The sequence below is a fragment of the Hirundo rustica genome, chromosome 4, assembly GCF_015227805.2.
Source record: "Hirundo rustica isolate bHirRus1 chromosome 4, bHirRus1.pri.v3, whole genome shotgun sequence".
NCBI lineage: Eukaryota > Metazoa > Chordata > Aves > Passeriformes > Hirundinidae > Hirundo > Hirundo rustica.
Genome location: NC_053453.1, coordinates 11516439 through 11538291, shown reverse-complemented (window position 1 = coordinate 11538291; position 21853 = coordinate 11516439). Strand labels below are relative to the sequence as shown.

General features: G+C 38.6%; 1 protein-coding gene across 8 annotated transcripts in view; it reads right to left on the bottom strand.

Annotated features, from left to right (window-relative positions):
- The window catches only part of MAGI2 (membrane associated guanylate kinase, WW and PDZ domain containing 2), a 713954-nt gene that overhangs the window by 42787 nt on the left and 649314 nt on the right, over positions 1-21853 (bottom strand). For 6 of the 8 annotated variants that reach the window (XM_040061343.2, XM_040061344.2, XM_058420133.1 and 3 more), the window contains 5 exons: positions 21706-21792; positions 19469-19717; positions 7010-7195; positions 3233-3407; positions 252-492 (listed from right to left, as the gene is read on the bottom strand). In XM_040061343.2, coding sequence (XP_039917277.1) covers positions 252-492; positions 3233-3407; positions 7010-7195; positions 19469-19717; positions 21706-21792 — 938 coding nt within the window. The remainder of the gene's footprint in view (positions 1-251; positions 493-3232; positions 3408-7009; positions 7196-19468; positions 19718-21705; positions 21793-21853) is intronic. The other 2 variants (XM_040061346.2, XM_040061352.2) reach the window with 1 other exon arrangement.

Below are 21853 nucleotides of genomic sequence, written 5' to 3'. Positions count from 1 at the left end.
CCGTACCTTAAAAATGGCATTTATTTAACATTACAGTCGCGCAATTATAAATGTAATGCTCATTTACAGATCGCACAGTTATGCATTAATATTAATGGTTTGGAAGTAATTTCCTCTACAGAGAAATAGTAACTCAGAGTAAAACCCTTTAATGTGTCTTTTCCTTCTGTGGTGGCATCTCCCTTACCAGTACCCGTGACCTGTCCCTACGGACCCTGCTGTGTAGGAGCTCTCCGAGTGCGTGTCCGTACCTGGGGCTGCCTGTACTCGGACAGGGGGTACTGCCTGGTGTCGGGGGAGTGCTGCCTGTACTCCATCAGCGGGGGCTGCCTGTAGTCCAGCGGCGGTGGCTGCTGGTAATCCATCACCGGCGGGTGCCGGTAGTCCAGCGGGGGCTGCCGGTAGTCCGTGGAGGATTGCCTGTAGTCTGTAAACGGGGGTTGCCGGATATCGGGCTTCACATCCTGCCTGGCTTTTACTTCTGACCTGTAGCTGAGGAAGGCACGAGGGCTCAGTTTCAGAGAGCAGCAAACCATTCAGAATGTTCATTGCATGCAAGAGCGAGGAGTGAAAGCGAGCTGCCTGGCCGCAGAATTGCACGGAACAAATTTTCACAGAGAAGCAAAACTCTCAAGGGTAAATAATCGAGGCATCCAAAAACAGTGAGCGCTTTTGAAACATGAGCATAAACAATTTTCCTGCAGGTCATACTGTGCGATTTTCCAGCTTGCATCAGTGAGATCAGGATTATACTCAAAGGGACAGGAACAGAAGAAGCATCTTGATTCCCACTTACCTTGCCTATTTTGAAAATGAAACTGCATGTGAAAACACCCATTATACTCACTACAAAATAATTCACTGAGTTTATAAAGTGCCTTTTTTCCCCCAAATTAATATTTCTATAGAATAAGTGGAATATCAGTGTAGTTTATATCCCCTTTCCTCGACATAAAATATTATTGTGAGCTTCTCAAGGTTAAAAAAGGATAAATTCTTTGTCTTTGCCGTTATCTTTTTAATGAAAGGTATTCTGTGATATAACATCTGTTAATATAGTGTGTATTATTTTTATTATACACTCCCTATGATGTTATCTGGCTAAAAGCTATGTCAGTAAAGTCATGTCAGTAGTTATGCACAGAAATAACACAAGGTGAAAAGAAAATAAATTTGCTTATGAGGAATTAATAACAAGTAAAATATTGCTTTAGCTGATAACTGGTTACAGGGAGGGGGGTCCTAAAATTTGAAAGAAAATGTGACTTTCTGAGGTACAGCGACTAGTTATTTACTTTATTCAGATGGGAATTTCCCTTAGCACATGGAAATTAGCACATAATGGCACTTCAGGGTGAAGTAAAGGACATTCCCTATGGCAAACATCCCTACCTCTGCCGTGTGCTAAAGAGGCACAAAGAAAGTCCTGAACTCTTTTAGCAAAGTAATTCTGTAATAGTGGTTTGAGTTATATTTTAATAAAAATGTTCACAGAGTGGATGTTCTTACACTCTTCCCTAGGTGCCAAAGGTAATATTTATTTCCTATACAGGAAATAGACATTTCAAATTCTGCTTTAATAACGGACTGGAAATTTTCAGTCACCCAAGTGACTGTGTCTGTTCATGGACACATACAGATACAGAGACACTTAGAGACTGTGAAAGGGATTTTGAAATGTACTTATTGGTTACAAAAATTACACTCTGAAAAAATTACAGCATTGTTTTTGATTATGTTGATTTATATATAAAAAGAAAATCTGAATCTAGATGTTTCAAATTGTCTGATATGTTTCAAAATGTCATTATTTTATTAATGTGGTTACAGTTACACTATGGCTAATCTTCCTACACAAAAGTTTTAATAATCAGAATCTCTAACCAGACACAAGAACATCAGAACTATTCCCCTTTGACTTTTCTGAGAAGATTAAAATAGACTGCTGCCATGTGTTCTTTTAAAACCTGTACATAGCATCTATAATAAGACTTGCATGCATATATGCAATCCTCTTACTTTCTTTAGTCAATATCATGATCCTGTAAAAAGATGACAGAAGACAAACAGGCTTACTGTGATACTGAGCCTTACTAATATTGGAAGTAAAAAACCCCACCCAACTAGTTAATATTCCTAAGAGTTTTAAAATCTTATTTTGGTAAAGAAACAAAGTATGTGGCTATACAAACAAGCTGTAATATAGCTTATAAATTCTAGTGAAAAATAATTCTATATGAACTAGCAATAGTTTACCTTTTCTGAAATAAGAGCAACCTTTAGGCAGGTTCCCAATATATGGCCACAGCTGCATATCAGAAGATGATGTTTTAATTCACAGATAGAGGCACTGTAAATTTTGCTGGATTTGTAAATAGTGACATGAGCAATTAGAGCTTACACTTTTCAGTATAATTATTACAGAATTTCTTTCTGGAACTTTAATTAATTTTCGTTTGCTGGTCCCATCTGAAAATTCCCAGTTTAACAGATATTCAATACTGACTTCCTACAGCACAGAAGGACTTTTGTGAAAAATTTGTATTGAATTTTGTGAGAAACATGTCTTCTAGGAGTTGATCACTTTTGGAAAAAACTAGTTAATGAAATATAAGGCAAAGTAATTTTCCTAGTATGACTAACTGAAAGAAAATAATTCTGGGCAAGTGAAAGTACTACATCTGTTAAGCAAGGAGAATTAGAGGGTGTAGTGTCTGAATCACAAGTGAACTCAAGTATTTTCAGAAAAGTTACAATTCTATAACCAGCATCATCTGGGGAAGAGGATCTTGATGATATGTGTTGGTTACTGGAGATTAGCATAAAGACAGTCAGTGTAATCAGCCTTGTTTAACACACTAAAAAAATAATCCAAAGACTATTGCAGATTGTAGGTCACAGAAAGTTGTATCATCCCATAGCTTTTAATAAAGCTGGTCACAAAATTTCTGTCCCCCTACTATTTGATTTGCATTACAGATAAATTTGCTAAAGTGTATGCATAAATTACACATGAGAAATTGACTGATAAATGATATACCAGAGATTATACCCCCATTAAAAAAAAAAAATCTATCTATCTATCTATCTATCTATCTATCTATCTATCTGTCTATCTATCTATCTATCTATCTATCTATCTATCTATCTATCTATCTATCTATCTTCCTGACTCCAGACTAACATATACGGGGAAAAAGAAAAAAAATAGACCATTGAGAAAATGCAAAACCTGTTCTCGTGTCCCTGTGGCTGGAGGGGCTGTGGAGGCGGTGGCTGCGCCACGGGGCTGTGCTGGGCGACGGGGCTCTGCTGCGCCAGGGGACTCTGCTGGGCCATGGGGCTGTGCTGCTGGGCCAGGGGGCTCTGCTTCTCCGAGCTGGGGGCCGAGGCTGGGCTGTTCAGCTCTGCATAAAGGCAAGATGGAGATTAAAGACCTGTCACAGTGCAGCATTTAATAAAGGGCAAAGGTACACAATAATAATTTTTGGTCACGCACTACCTCTGCAAATTTATGCTTTGTCGCTTTTACTCTCTCAGGTTATAATTAGATTTTAAGACATTTGAACCTAATGGCCTCCTTTTGATAGTCTGTGAGATCCGAAATCTTGGTGACTTCTATAATTCTGGCTGACACCGTCATTATTTAAAACACAATTGAACAAGGGAAATTGCTTTCGTGTTTCACATAATCTTTTAAAGCATAGAAATACTGATCATAGAATGACAGAATGATAGAATGATAGAATCACAGAATAGCTTGGGTTGGAACGACACTTAAAGATTGTCTAGTCCAACCTCCCCTGCAATTAACAGGGTCTTCTTCCACAAGACCAAGCTGCTCAGATCCCTGTCCAACCTGGCCTTGAATTTTAACAGGAATACCAGCATGGGTCATCTACCACCTCTCTGGGCAACTTGTTCCAGTATTTCATTATCCTCATCATAAAAAAAAAAAAACCAACAAACCTCTTTTTTTATATCCGTCTGAATCTTTGTAGTTCGAAGCTGTAAGACCACTTTTCCTATCACAACAGGCCCTGCTAAAAAGTCTGTCCCCATATTTTGTATAAGCCCCCTTGAAGTACTGCAAGGTCAGGATAAGGTCTCCTTGGAGCCTTGTTTTCTCCAGGCTGAACAACACCAATTCGCTCAGCCTCTGCTCTCAGGAGAGATGCTCCAGCCCTCTGATCATCTTCACGACCCTTCTTTGGACTGCTTCCAACAGGTCCAGAGGACCCCACAGCTAGATTCAGAACTCCAGGTCTGGTCTCATCAGAGCAGTGTAGAGGGGCGGAATCACTTTCTCAACCTGCTCATCCATTGAACAGTTCTCCCACCAAATTAATCTCTCTCCGATTTAGAGAGAAGGATGCTTGGAGTACCATGTCAAAGGCCTTACAGAGGTCCAGATGGGTGAGACCTAGAGCTCCTTCCTTGTCCATTGTCTACTGATGTAGTTACTCCATTGTAGAAGGCCACTAGGTTGGTTAGGCAGGACTTTTGGTAAAGCTGTGCTGGTTGTCCTGAATCACCTCCCTGTCCTGCATGTGCCTTAGCACAGTTACAAGATATTTGAAATTCTTTCAATTTAGAAAAAAAATCATTTTGAGAGAATGAACATTTTCCTGCTTTCCTCACTGTTTGGGATGATAGACCTGTCACTGAAGCTAAAACACTGGTGTCCTTACATTAGCTCCTGCTGTCTTTGAGCTCATCAAGAGTTTCCTGTCTTTTGAAATTTTTGGGAACTGTGAACAGTAAAACAGTAAACTCAGTCTCAATAAATTCTGACTAAACATTAAAACTGATGCTTTATTTCACTCTTTTATGTCAACTAATTAAGGTTTCATATGGGAATGGTGCAGAAAAGCAAAACCATTTTTTCCAAACAGCACAGACTTCAAAAAGACAGAGATTGGCATAGAAAATATGGTCTTGTTGCTTTTCTATAAATAAAAGATACCAGTTTTCATTCAGGCTTCCTTCTGGACTTGGGGGGAGATACATTTGCTACTGAGCTCATATAAAATATATTTCTTCCAACACACTAGCACAGTCCTGCTTGCCATTTACCTATTAGGATGCATAAATGAAAGAGACTCCACCCACAGGAGGACAGAGCACTGCAGAAGCTCCTGCACTATCAACAGCAAAGGCAAATAATATATTTTTCTATTCCTGCTTGCAACAGAAGGAGTGAGGCCAGTGTGCAAAACAAACAAAATGGACACACATATGGCTGAGCATCCCTAACAGCAACAGCTACCCATGATACAGATCTTGCCTAGTTTAACATTTGAATCTAGTTTTAATTTTTATGTGTTTTATTTTTAAAATTTTAACATGTGAGTTTTTCCCTATGGGTGCATATTCTCTAGTTATCTAATTTATGCTCACAATTATGATAAAAAATTTGTATACTTTATTAAAAATATTTTCAGTTTAGGATGAATTATAAAAAAAAGCTTGTGTATTTGCACTTAAAATACTCATGCAGGCACAAGCAATACTTGTCTGTGTAATTACTATGCTTAAGGCTGTAATTGCCCATTTTGCATCTGTGAGTCTCTTGTATTGCAAGTTTCAGAGATGAAGATTGGAAATGTTATCCCTCATTTCTACATTACTCTCATAACTATGGACAAACTGGTAAAATCATGAGCTGCTTCTAAAATTGCTTTGCATTTATATGGCATTTTTTACTTGAAAGCACATGATAGAGGTATTAGATTTTTTTACCAATTTTTATAAGCTGGGAAGCTATATCAGAAGGCAAATGAGGTGTCCAGTGTCACAAAGCCACACAGGGAAGCTGTGTCTTGGGCACAGATAATTTCTCACCGCTAGCAGCTCAGAACATCTTGTAGTACATCAACTCAGCTGCACCTCTGCTTTCTTTCTAATTTAATGTATCCATCTCTAATGCTGAACTATTAATGATGTTATTTAACCTGGATACCAGAGAGGCTCAAACAAAGTTCATGGACTATATGAAGTATCACACCTGTTTTAGATGCTTGCAAAGCTGACCTCCAGTAATTATACGGGTGCTAATTGACATGAATTCTGAGTTTGTGTATGTTTGTATTTTTCCCTTCACTGAATTCATTTAACAAATTAGATGAGTTCCCTCAGTTGCAGTCTATGACCAGCATCAGACTATTTCCCTGTCCCGTTGCTGGGTGCAGCAGCACAGGGTGAAGGTCATCTAACTGGACCATGGATCATTAAGTAATTCCATTACTTTCTGTGTGTCATTCCCAGCTCTACTGGTATTTGTTGCTGAGATATAAAGACATAGTCTCATTAATGTGGTACAATTCACGCAGCAGTGCAGCACATTGTTAAACTAAAAAAAGCCCTGAAATCAACATCAAACCCCATGGAACCAACATCAAAAGATCTTCACTGATTAGATGTGGAGTAATGACCAGAATAATGAGTCTATCCCCTTATCCTCACCCTAGAAATGAAATAATTCACAGTTCAGTTCTTTCCTGCCTTTACAGTGCCTTTACAGTGATGTATCACTATATGATGGTGATGGAGGAAACTGCCAAATCTGAACGCTTCCTTCACATCACTTTTGTCACACGTAGCTGGTAGCTGAACACGCCTGATGACAGCCATTGCAGTCGCTTGTGAATCACTTTGTCAAACTTTGGCTTGTCTTATAGCAAGATACAAGGGAACAAACTCAAAATTTGGCTCTCTTGTAGAGTGTTTTTCCATGTAGAAGACAATTCTTGCAAAAGACCTTAACATCCTCTTTCTCTCTCTCTCTGTCAGGTTTCTCTAGGTTTGCTTTAAATACCCCTTTCATAACTTGAAACCTTTTCAAGAATTCAGATCCTATCTGAGCTAGTTCGAAGCTCGTAATTCTGGTGTGCTGCACATTACAGCGGAGGAAGGAGAACAAAAGATGCTCTTTCAAGTGGTGACATAATTTAAGCTAATTGGAGACTACTTAAAATTTTCTTCCTGTTTTTAAGGGCCATTGACTTACCCTCCTGAGGAATGATGCGAAGAGTTACACTGAGACCTGCATCCTTAATTAGCTTCACAATATCTGCATGAGGCATGTTAATAATAGACTGGCCATTCACAGCTAAGATCCGGTCTCCAACTTTAAGTTTCGCACAGCGATCTGCAGGACTTCCATCAATTATCCGCCCTATTTTATGGGGTACAGCTAGACAAGAAACAATAGACACAGTTAATATGTGCTGAAACACGTGGTGGTGTTCACAAACAAAAGAAAATGAGTTCATTTTGGAAGAAAGTTCTATATGAATTAAAACCAGCTTGAGTAAAAGCTTATAAGTATATAAATTCTTATGCAATGTCATTTGCAGTAACACTGTACTGTGTTTTTTTCACTAAAAATGCAGAATCCAGTTGCATATATACTCATGGCATATACATATGAAGTCCAAAATAAGTTTGTAATTCAGCTATTTTGCAAACCTGGCATGAAACAACCTAATAAGCAGATCAGGAAAACAACAAGGCATTAAAACAAGAAAGGGGATAAATCTACACAATAAATAGCAGTCATAAATTGTCTACCATCTTCTGGTTTGCAGAATTTATTTATCTGTGTATTGCAATAGAGGAACCAAAACCATTATTTGTTTTCTATACAAAATATTGTTACTGAAAATGCTTGGGATACATGAAATTGTTCTCCTCCATTCAAATGTGTTTATTGATAAGCAGAAATAATACTGAAGATTTATTGAGATGTGCAGCTCTCTAATTAGATATTAATAATAAATGAATAAAATGGAACTGACAGCTATGGGTAGATAGACATGTACTACATCAAAACATTTCAGCCCTCTTCTCAAAAAATTACAGAACAAAGTTTCTCCTTTTGCTCTTCTCTGTGGTTCTTCACCAGTCTGTTTATTCCATCCATGTTCTGTCTCTTCCCTCATTTTTCATTGAATTTTCAAATTATTCTTGATTTTTTGGCTAGTGTTTCTCTATTATCCTCTGCTTTTTAACTAAATGCATGTGCTATATCAGTCTTTTCTCTAGGCCCCCAAAGAGCATGCTACTTTTCTTCCAAATACTCATAAATATGCTTATCACAATTAAATTACTATGTAGTCTATTAATATCCTAATAGTGTTTGAGTATTCCTCCAGTCCCACACATCAGTCCTGGAAAATTTAGCACAAGCTCAGCCTCACTATCCACCTTTAAACTGGTGTTTAAAGCCAGTGGTTTTTGTGTGTGTGTGTGTGTTTTTTTTTTCCTCTCCCCCAAAATAATAAAACCTTAATATTTAATTATCTACAGAGAACTTGGAAAAATGAAAGAAAAGATTGTTCAAACACTTTTTGGGAAATATCTAGGCTATCAATGCTCATATAAACCAAAGCTATAATGGGAGATGTGTTCAGAATACATTGCTGCAGAACAAATTTCTCATCACCCTGATAAACATTTGTTGAAGGTTTTGGTGGCTAACGCAGACTGCACATCTGGTATAAAGTCACAATAGACATACATCAAAGTGACTTTTGTTTCTAGTATGGATGTAAGTGTTGTTTACAGTGTTAAAAATTGATTTTCAAAACACCAAAAATATGAGTGAGTACTCTGAAGTGCAAGCCATAATCAAACTGCATGCTTCTTTACCACTATGGTTCAGGCAAGAATATAAATTAAAACACAGCCTTAGTAATACAGGCTCAAAAAATGCACTTCAGAAATGTCTTGTTGTTTAGGAAATATCTAATTTATGTCACAACATCTAAACATTCCTATGTTTTAAAATATACTAAGTATCTATAGCCACACTTTCTACAGAAATTGTGTTTATTTTACCCTCAATGCACACATATAGCTGCCATGCACACATATCAGTGAGCAAACAAATAAAAGAGTAACTTGACTTATAAACAATTTTCATAAAATCAGTTCTTAAAGCATCACCAAGAATCACTTAAACTAATACTAAAATGTGCCTGTTTCTGGCATATGTAATAAAAGGTCTTTCTGAATTGTCATGTCTTTGCTATATATTAGTGGAGATTTGAAAATGAGACTGTTTTATGTTAAAAAGTGAGAAATTTGGTAGTAAAAAAGAAGGGGAAATATGGTAGAGATGCCACAATTAAAATTTCCATGCTTGCCATTTCCAACCCTAAAGATGTTTCTGGTAGCCTAAATATTTAAGTAGAGACATAATTTCAGTAGTAAGGGGTGTGGGAGGGTGGGGTGTGGGAAGTCCTATTAATTTGCCAAAAAATGTTTTGTTGGACTTCTTGTACCTGACAAGTGAATAGAGCAGATGTCTGCATGTTTGAGATGTCTGCTGAAATCAAAGCTAGAGGTGGAAGAGCCATGAGATCCTAATTTGGATCCAAATCCTGAGAAAAGGGAAGGGAGGGAGAAAGAGGGGGAACTTGGTGTTCTTTTCTTCTTCCCTTTAAGCCTAATGGTCTTTACCTTCCTGATAAAGACACCTGCTCTGAATGTTTTGGTATCCCTGAACTCCCTTCACTCTGTTGTGTTATGAAAGGATCAACAGTAGGTGACCATCAGAACAAAGCTTGTGTCTGTCAAGGTATCTTTTCTACTCCACCTTGCTTTTTGAAGATTTAATGCTCCTGTTCTTAGGTATTGGTGCCATACGTTGCCATTTGATCTTGCTGCAAAGTAGGGTGTGGGAAAATTTTGCAGAAGGAATCTGAATCTCCAATGGATTCAAGGTTACACTGTTATGCTCTATAGGATTTTATGGGCAAACCTAGTGACTTACTAGAGGAGCTCATGGCCACTCAGCAGAAACTGGCTTATGCACATTTCTAGATAATATGAGGAGAAGTTTATCTCCTGGCTCTTTCTCTCCCAGTAATATTATCCTGAGGAGTTTCTGTTCTTTGCTTCTCTTCCCAGTGGAACTCTGCCTGAGAGCCCTCCTAATCCAAAATATCCTGACTGCCATGGTCCCAAATGCTTCCTTGGGAAGAGGGGACTTATTTAGGGCTTTTTTTTTAAAGCATGAATTCTTCAAAGTGATGCAGATTATCTGATGTGTAGATTGTTCACAAAAAACCAACCATGTTAAAATATGTTAGAAAACTCTCAATTTTTAGGGAGAGCTTTTGGTGGTAAAATACTTTGAAGGGATATGAAGGAGCTACTCTCATTAATCTCAGAGAATTAATCAGGTAAAAGCCAAGGAACAAAGGTAGAAACGAACTGTGAATTTCCATAAAGGAGATTTTTTATTGTTCAGAATGGTCACATCTAAAACAAGTGTGGAAGAGCTGAGAACTGTCAGTAGGGAGTGGGTTGACTGAAGTGGCAGACGGGATCTCATGAAAAGAAATGCAAGATGATGCAAGTAAGGAAAAAATAACCTTTCCTAATATTAAGCAGAGATGAGCCCTAAATTAATTATTATCACCCAGGAGACCTTGAAATTTGTGCCTACTTCTCTAAAAACAAACTTATTAAAACAGTCAGTACAACACTAAGAGTTAGAAAAAGAATAACAAGTGAAATAAGCCATTGCTAGTTACTGCTGTGCACATAAAGTCTGAGTATTGCTGATTGTTCCAGTATCCTCATCTCAAAAATCACAGCAATGAACTCAAAGATTCAGTGATGGGAAGCATGGAAGTCAGAAGCAGAAAACAGCATCTGCTCAAAGGAGTTGTCCATGAACTCAGAGTCAACACCTTGCAAAAGAGAATTTGGGGCAACCTTCTGGAAGGGTAGAAGAACAAAAGGATTCAAAAAGGGATTAGACCAGCCCATGGGGGTGACCCATTGCTGACCAAATCAGAAAACCTAGGCCGTGAAAGCTGACACAATGCCCAGGAAAGGTTTTGTCTGCTGTAGGTGCTGCTGTTCTCTCTGCTACTGGTCACAGCAAATGGACAGCAAGGAGCTGTGCAGCTGCTTTGTCTCTCCCAGTATGGCAGACCTCTCCTTGGAAAGAAACCTCCCGTATCTGGCATTTAATTAGGGTTTTGTCAACATACAATACTATTTTTTCTTAAATTGCATCTTTAGTGTTTTATTTTTATCTAAGCAGAGCATTTAATGACGGAACCTTTAAAAGGAAGTCCCAGATCACCTGACTAGTGGTAAATGTTTCCTATTCCTTAAAAATTTTTACTGATCTATTAATGCCTCTTTTAACAATTCACCACAAGCTTTTCTCCAAACATATGCATATATTGAAGAGTGGCAGCATGTGCCTCGATGAGACTTTGCAGAGAATCTGATCTACTTGTTTCAAAACACTGAGTTACCTGAGCAGCATTTCATATTGGGAGGCCGTTCAGAAAGACTTGGATTTATGGCTTTTTTTTTTTTTTTCAAGATACCCATTGATTTTGCTAAAAGTGAATGCAGAAAACAAGCTGTCCCTTGGCAGAACAATTCCTTTCTTGGTTCTCTCAGACTACACAATGAATGAGACTGCAAGGGAAAAATTACTGTAAACAAGAATTAATACATATTTTTTAACTGTTGAAAATATGGGAAATTAATAAGAATGATTTTATATGTATACAAACCACACAGCCCTTCAAAATAGACATATAGGGCCTTTTTCTCCAGTTCTATCAAGACATGCAAAATGTGATACTCAGGAGTGATGTAGTTGGATATCTACCTTAAGGTAAAATAAATCCTTCAAAGACAGAAGGCATAATCCTAGACCCAAAATAATCTAGCTGCAGAAACCTTATCTAACAAAAGGTCTTACAATGGAATGTAACTTTTCTGCAGTATTTTTCAAAATTTTATGACTTGGGGAAGATTTGAATCCTGAGAGCACTAAAGCTTCTATGATATTTGAGGTCTTTAATCTCTCCTCCTAAATCTTGCTCAGATATTTAGAACATTACAGCACAAACTGACCCAGAGTTGTCATGTAGCAGCTGAGGCTTTCCCAGAAGGTATCTAATTGTGCAATGATCAGCTCATAGCTCATTAAAGAGAAATTAAATTAAAAAATTGAAAGACAAAATGATTCAAAGAAATCTTTGCATTTAGAAAGTGGGTAAGGTCTGCTTTCCGAAACTTGCCTATAACTACAAATTTACATTTTCCTCTATATTAATATTTTTATTCGATAAAAATCATCCATTAATATCCTTGCCATACCTGCATGTCACAGAACAGAGAACAAATTTTGTGTCATTATACCTGAGTGTCCATATGCTTGGGTCAGCTGTACACAAACCCAGAGCAGTTGCTGAATACAGATACCGCTTCTAACACTATATATCACAGAAACACAGAAGGGTTGGGGTTTGAAGGGACCTCTGGAGATCACATAGTCCAACCCCCTGCTAAAGCAGGTTCACTCAGAGCAAATAGCACAGGATTGAGTCACATGGGTTTGAATATCCCCAGAGAAGGAGACTTCCCCACCTTGCAGGGGGCCTGGTCCAGTGCACAGCCACCCTCAAAGGAAAGATTTTCAGAATGAACTTTCTGTGTTTCAGTTTGTTCTGAATTCCCAATGTTTGGATTTACTCTCCTGACACCCACCCTTAAGATATCTGTATGCAGTGATAAGAGCCCTGTCAGCCACCCCTTCTCAAGGCAGAACAGAGATTTCCTTTCCTCTAAGAGAGATGTTCCTGTTCCCTACTCATCCCCTTAGAGCTTCACTGGGCCCTCCCCAGTTGTTTCCTGTTTTTCATGACTGAGGAGCCCAGAACCGGGCACAGCACCCCAGATGTGGCCTGACTAAGGCTGAGTAGAGGGACAGGATCACCTCCCTCCACCTGCTGGCAATGCTTTTCCTAATGTTCCCCAGGACACCACTGTCCTTCTTGGCCACAAGGACACAGTGCCAGCTCATGGACAGCCTGTTGTCCAGCAGGACCCTCACGTCCTTCTCCACAGAGCTGCTTTCCACAAATCAGCCCCAGCCTGTGCTGGTGCTTGGGATTATTCCTCCCCTAATGCAGGACCTTGCATTTCCAGCTCAAATTTCATCAAGTTCCTCTCCCCCTACCTCTCCAGACTGCCCAGATCTGGCCAGCAGAGCTGTCAGGTGTATCAGCCTCTCCTCCCAGTTTTGTAACATCAGCTAACATGCTGAGGGTACCTCAGTGAGGATACCTCAGCAAGGGTACCTCGGCTGAGGGTACCTCTGCCCTTTCACCCAGGGCACTGGTGAATAAGTTAAACAAGATTGATATTATCTATCAGCCTCTTGCTTCTTGAACATGAAAATAATCTCTGCTCATTTGAAAGACACACAAGATTAAAAAAGTGGGTTCTAAAAAAATATTACCATATATAAGGCTTTTCTGATTTGCATCAGTAATTTTTTTACATCTACTCAGTCCTTCTAGGCATAACTGTTGAGACTATGTTTTTTAGACAGCAACTTTCCAGTTTTCCCCCCTTACACAGTAGCTAAATATCAAAAAGTATCAGTTCAGGGGAAAAAAATCAAACCTTTGTTTTATCTATTAAAACCCTCTGGCAGATATAAATTCTTGCAATGTTTTCTAATGTTAAGAGATATAGACAGTAAGCCAAGAAAATGAGCCTTCCTGAGCCAGCTGTCCTTTTCAATGTTATACAGTGATCAAATGAATATTTATTATATTCTCAATTCTCTAAACATGCAAGAGTTTTCATTCAGCAAGCAGACTCCAGCATATCAGATTTTAATTGGAAGAATATATTAAATATAAACACCTGTAATTTCATTGCTACGGAAAAATCTAAATTCTGGAAAACTTGACTATGGTGGAGTATTTCTATCAGGGCTAAAAAATATTTTCCTGATGTTGATAGGATATTTCATGAATGGAAACATCCCATTTTGTGCTGACATGGAGCATATTTGCTTGCATAGCACAGGCAGAAGAAGCTAAATTGGATGGAGTGCACATTCCTTAGAAAGCTGAAGATCTAAGAAAAAATTAACAGAACTTACAGACTTTAATTCACATTTCTAATGAAAGCAAAGTGCACCCTGTGGAATTATTAGAAAAACCTAGGTTCCCTTGATGGGTTTGTGCTAAGAAAACTCATACTGTTCGTTCTTTGAAAACACATGAGTAGAACCTGCCAAACTCAGAAACACAGAGGATGACAAAAATCATCTAGAGAGGGAAGTAATGCAGTTAAGATCCTCCATTATTTATCTCCAAGAAATATGAAACAGACAATTGAGTATTTCATGCCTGAAAACTGGAGCAGTGTGTTTTGATGATATAAAAAATTTCTTTGACCTCTAAATGTTTTTCATTATGATTAATTGCTTATATTGATTTGAAAAACTAAATAATACAGAAATTTCTTTCAGCTGCAAGTTTTACTATCACTTAAACATACTCAGAAAGGTGCTTTTGTAGCTGAAGAGGTAGAACAGCTCAAACCTGAATATCAAAGCTGCATAGAAATGAGAATCCAGATTCCTTGCCCACAAGTTGCAAATATCTTCCATGGGGGATGCACACTGTGGGTGGGTTTTCATTGCTATGCTCTAAAAATGTCCTAGGTGGGGTAGACAGACATTCTAATTTCCAAAGCTCTGTATCCTTTAGAATTTGAAGATTGGTCACAAAAATTATGTTCCTAAACACCATCTTACCGAGGAAAAGCATAGGTGAAATTGCTGCACAAACAGTTCAGATGACACAGTTATCACTGACCGATAAACTGGTTTTTATCTCCAAACTGTAAGGAGTTCAAAGAAACTTTGGGCTGAGTGGGACTTTATTCAGAATGCTGTTTTCTGCAGTCAGCAGAGGCTTATCTTGTTTTTTTTTTTTTTTTTTTTTTTTTTTTTTTTTTTTTTTTTTTTTAAGTTAAGACTGCATGGTTTGAGCAATGAAAGAAACTTCTTCCATTAGACTCAATTTTATCATGTTTTCAAAATCCAGCAAGCACTGGCATATGCAGTGTAGGGGCAAATTAAATCTACAACCCCTGTTTTGCAAAGCAGGAGTAAGATCATAACAAGTATGCAGAGTCTTTATTTTTCAAAATTGTTTATTGATTAGCCTGTATTTTCAGTTTGCTTACACTTTATAACTGTGTTAATTGACAGTACATGCTACAGTAAAATTCCTGGAAATATTGCCAATTTTCCAATTTTATTGGAAGTTGCAAGTTAACAAGGTCTGTTTACAACACATGGTTTCTCTCTAAAAAATTGTGATGTAAAGAGATTTACAGGGGATCACAAGTACTTATTCTAGATGAAGCTGCATCCCTAACACAAAAAGTAATAGTGCCAGGAAGATATGAAGTAAGCAGGGACAAGTTTACTACACAAAACTCTGGGACACATTCATGCAGAAATCTCATTCTGGCCACCTCCAGAAGTCTGCAAGTGTTTTTCCATAGGCTGCACATAGTGAAATTATCTTGATACCCAAAAAATACTTCCCTAAATGTAATGCAAAGTGTAGATTAGTTGCTTAAATTTAAGTATTTTAGCTGTAATTTCTCATGTATGGAGAAGGGATGAGAGCCACATCCCCCTTTAATGTTGGAGCAGGATCTAGGGGAAGGCACAATAATATATTTTAGAGGCAGAGGAAGTTAATCCTTTAGTTAGAAATAGGTCAGGAGCCTGGACAGGTGTATTTTCTTTTCTTAATCTCTCAGCACTCTAAGATCCTCTGTGTGCTGCACTAGGCAAAATGACTTGCTCCTGGATATACCACTCAAGCACAGCTCTTTATTTATCCACTTTATCTCCTTTTACTGATACAATTTTGAAGCATGGATGACCTTTTCTATGCCCCTACTTTGCCCTGTAAAATCTCTTCATTCAATCCTTGTCATTCGTTTTCCACTCCTGATCTCCCCACATCAGAACTGTAGTTCAGTGCTCGATAATCCCCTGTGCTGGATTAGAACATCCCAAGCAATGCTTTGACAAAGGGAAAACAAAATTTCTACCATGATAGACACAGGAAAATAAGTGTGCCACAAGAATTGGATGTTTAAGCAAGCACCAGTAAGGAAAAATGACATTCAGATCTAAAGTACTCCGAAGTACTCAATGTTAATTTATCAAAATGACAGCTATTATAGTGCTGCCCATCACAAAATGTGAGAAAATAGCATGTTTCCTAATTATGGCTGTAGTCTGCCCTCACCCTGTATCTACATTAACTGTAAAAAACCCCTGCATTTAGTATTTTGAAAATTTCTGCACCACAAAGGAACGCCCATAAATCAACAGTAACAACAAACCCCTTGCAAACCATATAGAGAGAAAAGCTGACCAAGACCTTAAACCTCCTGGAAAAAGTGTTTCATCTCTAGTTGTGGGAGCTCCTGAGACTTTCATGGCTCATTCTCAGGTCAGGAGCATGAAGCACTCCTAAGAAGCTGTATGGGAGCAGTGCAGCCCATACCTCACCAGAGGGTGGAAAAGGGATTTGAGACTCAGCTGGAGCACTGCTACTGTGACTTCAGAGACAGAGCAAACATTCCTGGCAAAGAGAAGGTCAGCTTTTGAGCAACCCTTTCTGCTTCAGGCCAGCTGCAAAGCAGCAAACTAATGAACCTGCAGCTCTGCAGCCAGCAGCAACCTTGCTGGAATGACTGCTTCAATTTTAGCAATGCTGGAAGCACACACACCTAGTGACACAAAGTGCTTGCTCCTGTACTCAGCAAGAGCTGTTGTAATCTGTTGGACTGTAAAATATAGTAAGTGTGGTTTCAAGAACAAGGAAAATACTTTCAGTGCATAATTAATCTCCTTCCTGAGTAAAAGTGGTGATCATACTTATTCTTCTAAGACCTCAAGTCTTTTGCTTTTGCAAGAAAATAGAGGAAGGAATAGAGTTATTGAAATAAACATTCTTAAATCAAAGGAACCCCTCTTCACTCTGCCCTGAGGATGCTCCCAGTGAGACAACTTCCTGGGCGCTGCTCTTCCTAACAGTGTCTGGCACTACATGATACTCCCTTTTTTGACCTATTTCGCCCATTTTGATTTTTTCCAAATTGCTTTGCAATTACAACATTAACATTTAACTGTGCATGCATGTCTGCATAATATCATTCTGTTCCACATGGGGATACAGGAGCTGGCAACAAGTGCACTGCCTCTGAAACAAGGGACACTGGAACCAGAGAACAACATTTCACTCAATTAACATATTGGTGCTATGGGAAGGATAACTACCAAGGTGTTAGCATGGTGCCGTGTGGGTGCACATTTTGTTAGTGAAGTATCATATATTTTGGACATTGCTCTTCCTATATAATTTTTATAGTTTCCTACTGTTGGGTTGCTTTCTACCCCCGACCGTGCGCTTCAATAAAAAGATTTTGTGTTGTTTCAAGCTAGAAGGTACCTCAGGAGAGTTTCCCTGTTGTGTTTTCTACCAAAGGGCCCAAAATTTAGATGCTGTATTCTGAATAGATGTCAGTGAATAATGAGTACAAGGGGATAATAATTTCCCTCAATCTATTGGCTATGCTCCTGTTAATAAAGCTCAAATTACTTCACCCAAATAAATATTAAGTCCAGAAAATAACCACTCTTACCTTAGAAAGAGTCAATAACTTTTAGATTGTTTTCATTACTGATGACAGATATATCCTGTAATATTCAGGATATATTTTCTACTACATTTTTGTAACAGAATTCATATAGAAGGGGTATTTTCTTCTCATTTCTGTCACTGTCTACAGCAAATGTAATTTTTTTGCTCACTGCTGTTCTTGTAAACTTAAGATTTGGGATCACTTTTTGGGATCACTGAAATTCAATGCAGTTATTATTTGAATAAATTCTCTTGTCACTTCCACAGCAGGCTGTCATTTCTCTTTACCATTGGAGACATTCAACTGAGTGTCAAAAATGACTACTTACATAGTTGCTTGTGGAGAAAGAAAAGTGCTGAAAGAACATGTTGGAGGGTAGGAGGCAAAGCAGGATCTTGAACCTGGGTCTGTAGTCCTCAAGAGAGTATTCCAGTCACAGAAATTTTGGTTCCTCTCTCTCTCCCGTTTGCCTCTCCATCTGCCCCAACCACAAACTCTCTCTATAAAATAATTTTCTTGAAAAAATCATTACTGCCTTAACTGATTAACATGTATGTGCCTCAATGGATTTTTTTTTCTTTTCTTCCGCAAAGAACTTCCATTTCTTTGGTTATTATATTCAATAATGTGAAAACTCAGAGTCCCAAGAGGCTAATTAGCTATGGTTTTGTTACAATATTAATTCCAGCAATTATGGAGTTTAAAAATTCAGCTGAGGTAACATGAAAAGCAACTCTTCTAATACCTGCACAATCATGAAATACTGCAAAAAAAGTTTTCTGAGATAACTTGCTATTGTGAGTTAAGGTTTTCCCAGTACTCTCTCAGCTGCTTTTCAGGTAAGAAACCAGAAGAGTGATGTTTGGCCCTGAAGTTTAAATTGTGATTTTATTTTGTAAGGAGACAGTTTCAGGCAAAAGAATAGTTCCTTCAAAACATATTTTAGTGTAGGGAAAGAATCGTATTAGGCTGCAACTTGCAAAATTATAAAAGCTCTTACTTCTCTTGGTTTTTCAGCAGTGATTAGCATAACTTGGTGGAGCATGTGGATACCTCTCAATATAAAGCCTTTTTTGCTTCCTTCTTCAAGAGGGCTCAGCTCTCATTGGGTTCAATGTCATTGGGAAGACCCCAAGGTGCCCCTGTTTCTCCAGCTGCTACTACCCGAGTTTGAGTCTTCTGTAGGTCCTATGTCACATCTGTCTGACCTCTCCCTAGATGTACCCAGGACAGCTCAAGTGGTACCAGATGTCTGTATTAAAGCAATAAAATTGGCCCACAGAAAAAACTAGTTTTCTGAACAGAACGTAAGCTATAATTATTAAGGGCAGATCTTGTCACCTGAGTACTACTGAGTACAGAGAGATACACCTATCCCCCTGTACTCAGCTGTAGGTTTTATGAGGGCTATATTCCACCCAGTTAAGTCAACATCACTGCACCTGCATCTAACAGGTTTTCCCAATTTCCATTTGCTTCTGATGTCCCATAATTGGACAGCTGTTGTCATAGGGTTTATCATAATCTAGGCTTTTTTCCAGCTTGCTGAACTTCATCTTGAAATATTTTTTAAAAAGTCTAATTCAGTTGCATGGAGGAGAATGATTTATTCACATAACTCTACTTGTTACTTACAGTGTCTTTTTCAGACACAGTAACAGAGAAAGTCTATTTTGTGGGTGAAATCTCTATTACTCTGATAGTCAAAGAAGTGTGGGATTTGCAGAGCTCGAGAGGCCAGAATAACCTTTGGGTTTGCCCAAGACAAAACAGGCAAACAGTGCCCCTGGATAAACATTGAGAGTATCTTCAGTTTAAATCTCTGCAGTGATAAATTACTAGCAGATGGTTTAAATAAACTGTTCTTTTTTTTTTTTTTTTTTTTTTTTTTTTTTTAAATTTGTGGCAGACTTAGAGAAATATGAACTGAAGAACATGATTTACTTACTTATTGTGGACCCAGATTCAGGCCTGTTGAGGGAGCTGATGATAACAAAGCCAAAGCCTTCGTTCTCCTTGCGGTGGATCACCACGTCACTGGTTTGCAGGCTGTGAGAGGCGAAGCCCTCGGGGGGTGTAGCGTTGCTGCTGGAGACAGCGTGATTACTGTTGGCATAAGTCGTGTAGTCACTTCTTGGAGAACTGTGGTGCGTAGACACTGAGCCTGGGCTTCTGCCATTCTCTGGGCAGGGTTCTCCTACAACATAAATCACACCAGTGTCACAGTCTGACTTGCTCAGTGGCTCTGTGATTTAAAGTACATTTGCTACAGCAACACGAATACAGCTGACTGTCTACAGACCAGACTACCCCAAGTATTAAACCAGGAGCTGTAGTAGATGCAGAGAGACAGGAATCTACACAGCTCTGCAGAAAATTCAAGGGCAATCAGATAAAGCAAGCATGAACGCTGACTGCTACGCTAGCTACAAGAGAGGCGAAGAAAGTAAGAACAGCGTCTATCTGGATTGCAAAAACATTACCAAGTGCTATTCCCTTGTCTGCTGGTGGATCTGTCATCAAGAGGAAAATGTGACCGTCTAATCCAATAAAAAATTATTTGTGTTTGGATTACAAGAATTTAAGCAGGGAGCTAACAGAGTAATTAGGATTAGCTGCATAATGTTCTTCTTACAAGTTGATTAGCGTGTTCAAAAGATGTTCAAAAAGCAGAGCTGTTTTACAACGAAAAATGATCACAAGTAGTTTTTCTGTGGGTGTCATGGCAGAAGCAACAGTCATTTAAATGTTTGGAGATGCTCTTTTTTGGCAAGTTCAAAAGGGCAGAAGTGAAAATGGAGTCCATGAACGCTTTAGTATTGTTTTACAGTAACAAGGACCTGAAACAACTTAAAACTTGTGGGATTACACTTTTTTTAGTGTGAGCTTTTTGGCAACAGAAAACAGTAAATTTACATTTCCAGACGGGGAAAAAAAAAGATATCTATTCTTTGCAGATCTAAGTTATTTACAAAAATCAGCATTTATTGACAGTTTTAATACAGAACTTTCAGATAAATGTAAATATTAAGTTTTCTGTTTGGAATGACAAGAGTGGCAGAGTAATTTTACTGAACATGTGAGGAGCTCCCACATATACATATAGATCCTAGGTAGTGTGCAAATTAGACATTCAGTGTGTGTATATATTAATAAAATAAACAGCATCCAAGGACAAGCTGTTGTTTTCTCATTCAGGTGTGTCCTTTAGCAGTCCTTCTGCAACTATGAAATAAAGTAATTAGAGAGTATAAAGAGGAAGAAAAACAAACAATTATTATGCCCCTGAAAATCTCTCAGAGTTATTGAACCAAATCTGCAGCTAAATGCCACAGTCAGTGACAAGAGAATTCTCATTTTCTGGCTGTCGTGTTTCAGAAAGCTGAATATTGTTTATGTCAGTATGGCTACAACAGAAAGAAAATTCTTTTATCCTGTAGAATGACCAAGAGCTGGCTTGGCCACAAAAGAGTGAAACTGAATGCCATTAAATATAGGAAAAGAATGATAAAGGAGGAAAACCTTAAATGGCTATTCAACTGTCAACTGTGCAACAGTTTTTAATCAGAAAAATTACATTTTTGCTCCTGCCTGTGAAAAAATAACATTTAAAATCCATGCTGTTCCAAAAAATCACATTTTCCTAATCATATTGTTTTCCAGATCTTGTGAATTGTGATTTTCTGTTCCAGATCTGGGTAAGTATATGTACAAAATGGTAATTCCAGGTGAGGGCTAAGATATATATATCCGCTACAGACAGGTAAGGAAAACGCCAGATCCCTCTTCTGTGTACATTCATGCTAGTGAGAAATTCCCATGAAATCAATTGGCCTGATGTATTAGTACACCATTTTTCAGTCATGCCCATCATCAGTTGTTTTAAATTTTTCCACAAAGCTTATGTTGTAACACACCACATTAAAATCCCGTTCAGCTCCTGAAATGCTTAAACATTAAAGAGCTACACGCTACATTCCCTGGTGTGGCACTCTCAAGGCCCAAGAGCAACTTCAGGTGTTTCACCAGCTTGCTTATTGTCTGCACCACGAGCCCAGCCTGGCTAGCAGACCCTTTAATGTTGAATAAACAACAGCGAAGTCCGGCATCCGCTCTGTGCTAACTTCGCCTGCAGCGCGTGCAGCTGACGCGGGAGAGGAGCTGACGGCGAGGACTTGGCATTACCTTGGTTATTGGCCATTTTCCTCGCGCTGGGGGAGCTGCGAGGGGGCGTCGCACCAGGCGCAGGGGCACCTTTCTGGCTGGAGGACTCTGGAGTCAGTAACAGAAGAAAGTCAGTCCTGCAGGAGCATGGCTGGCAGGGAGCTGCGGT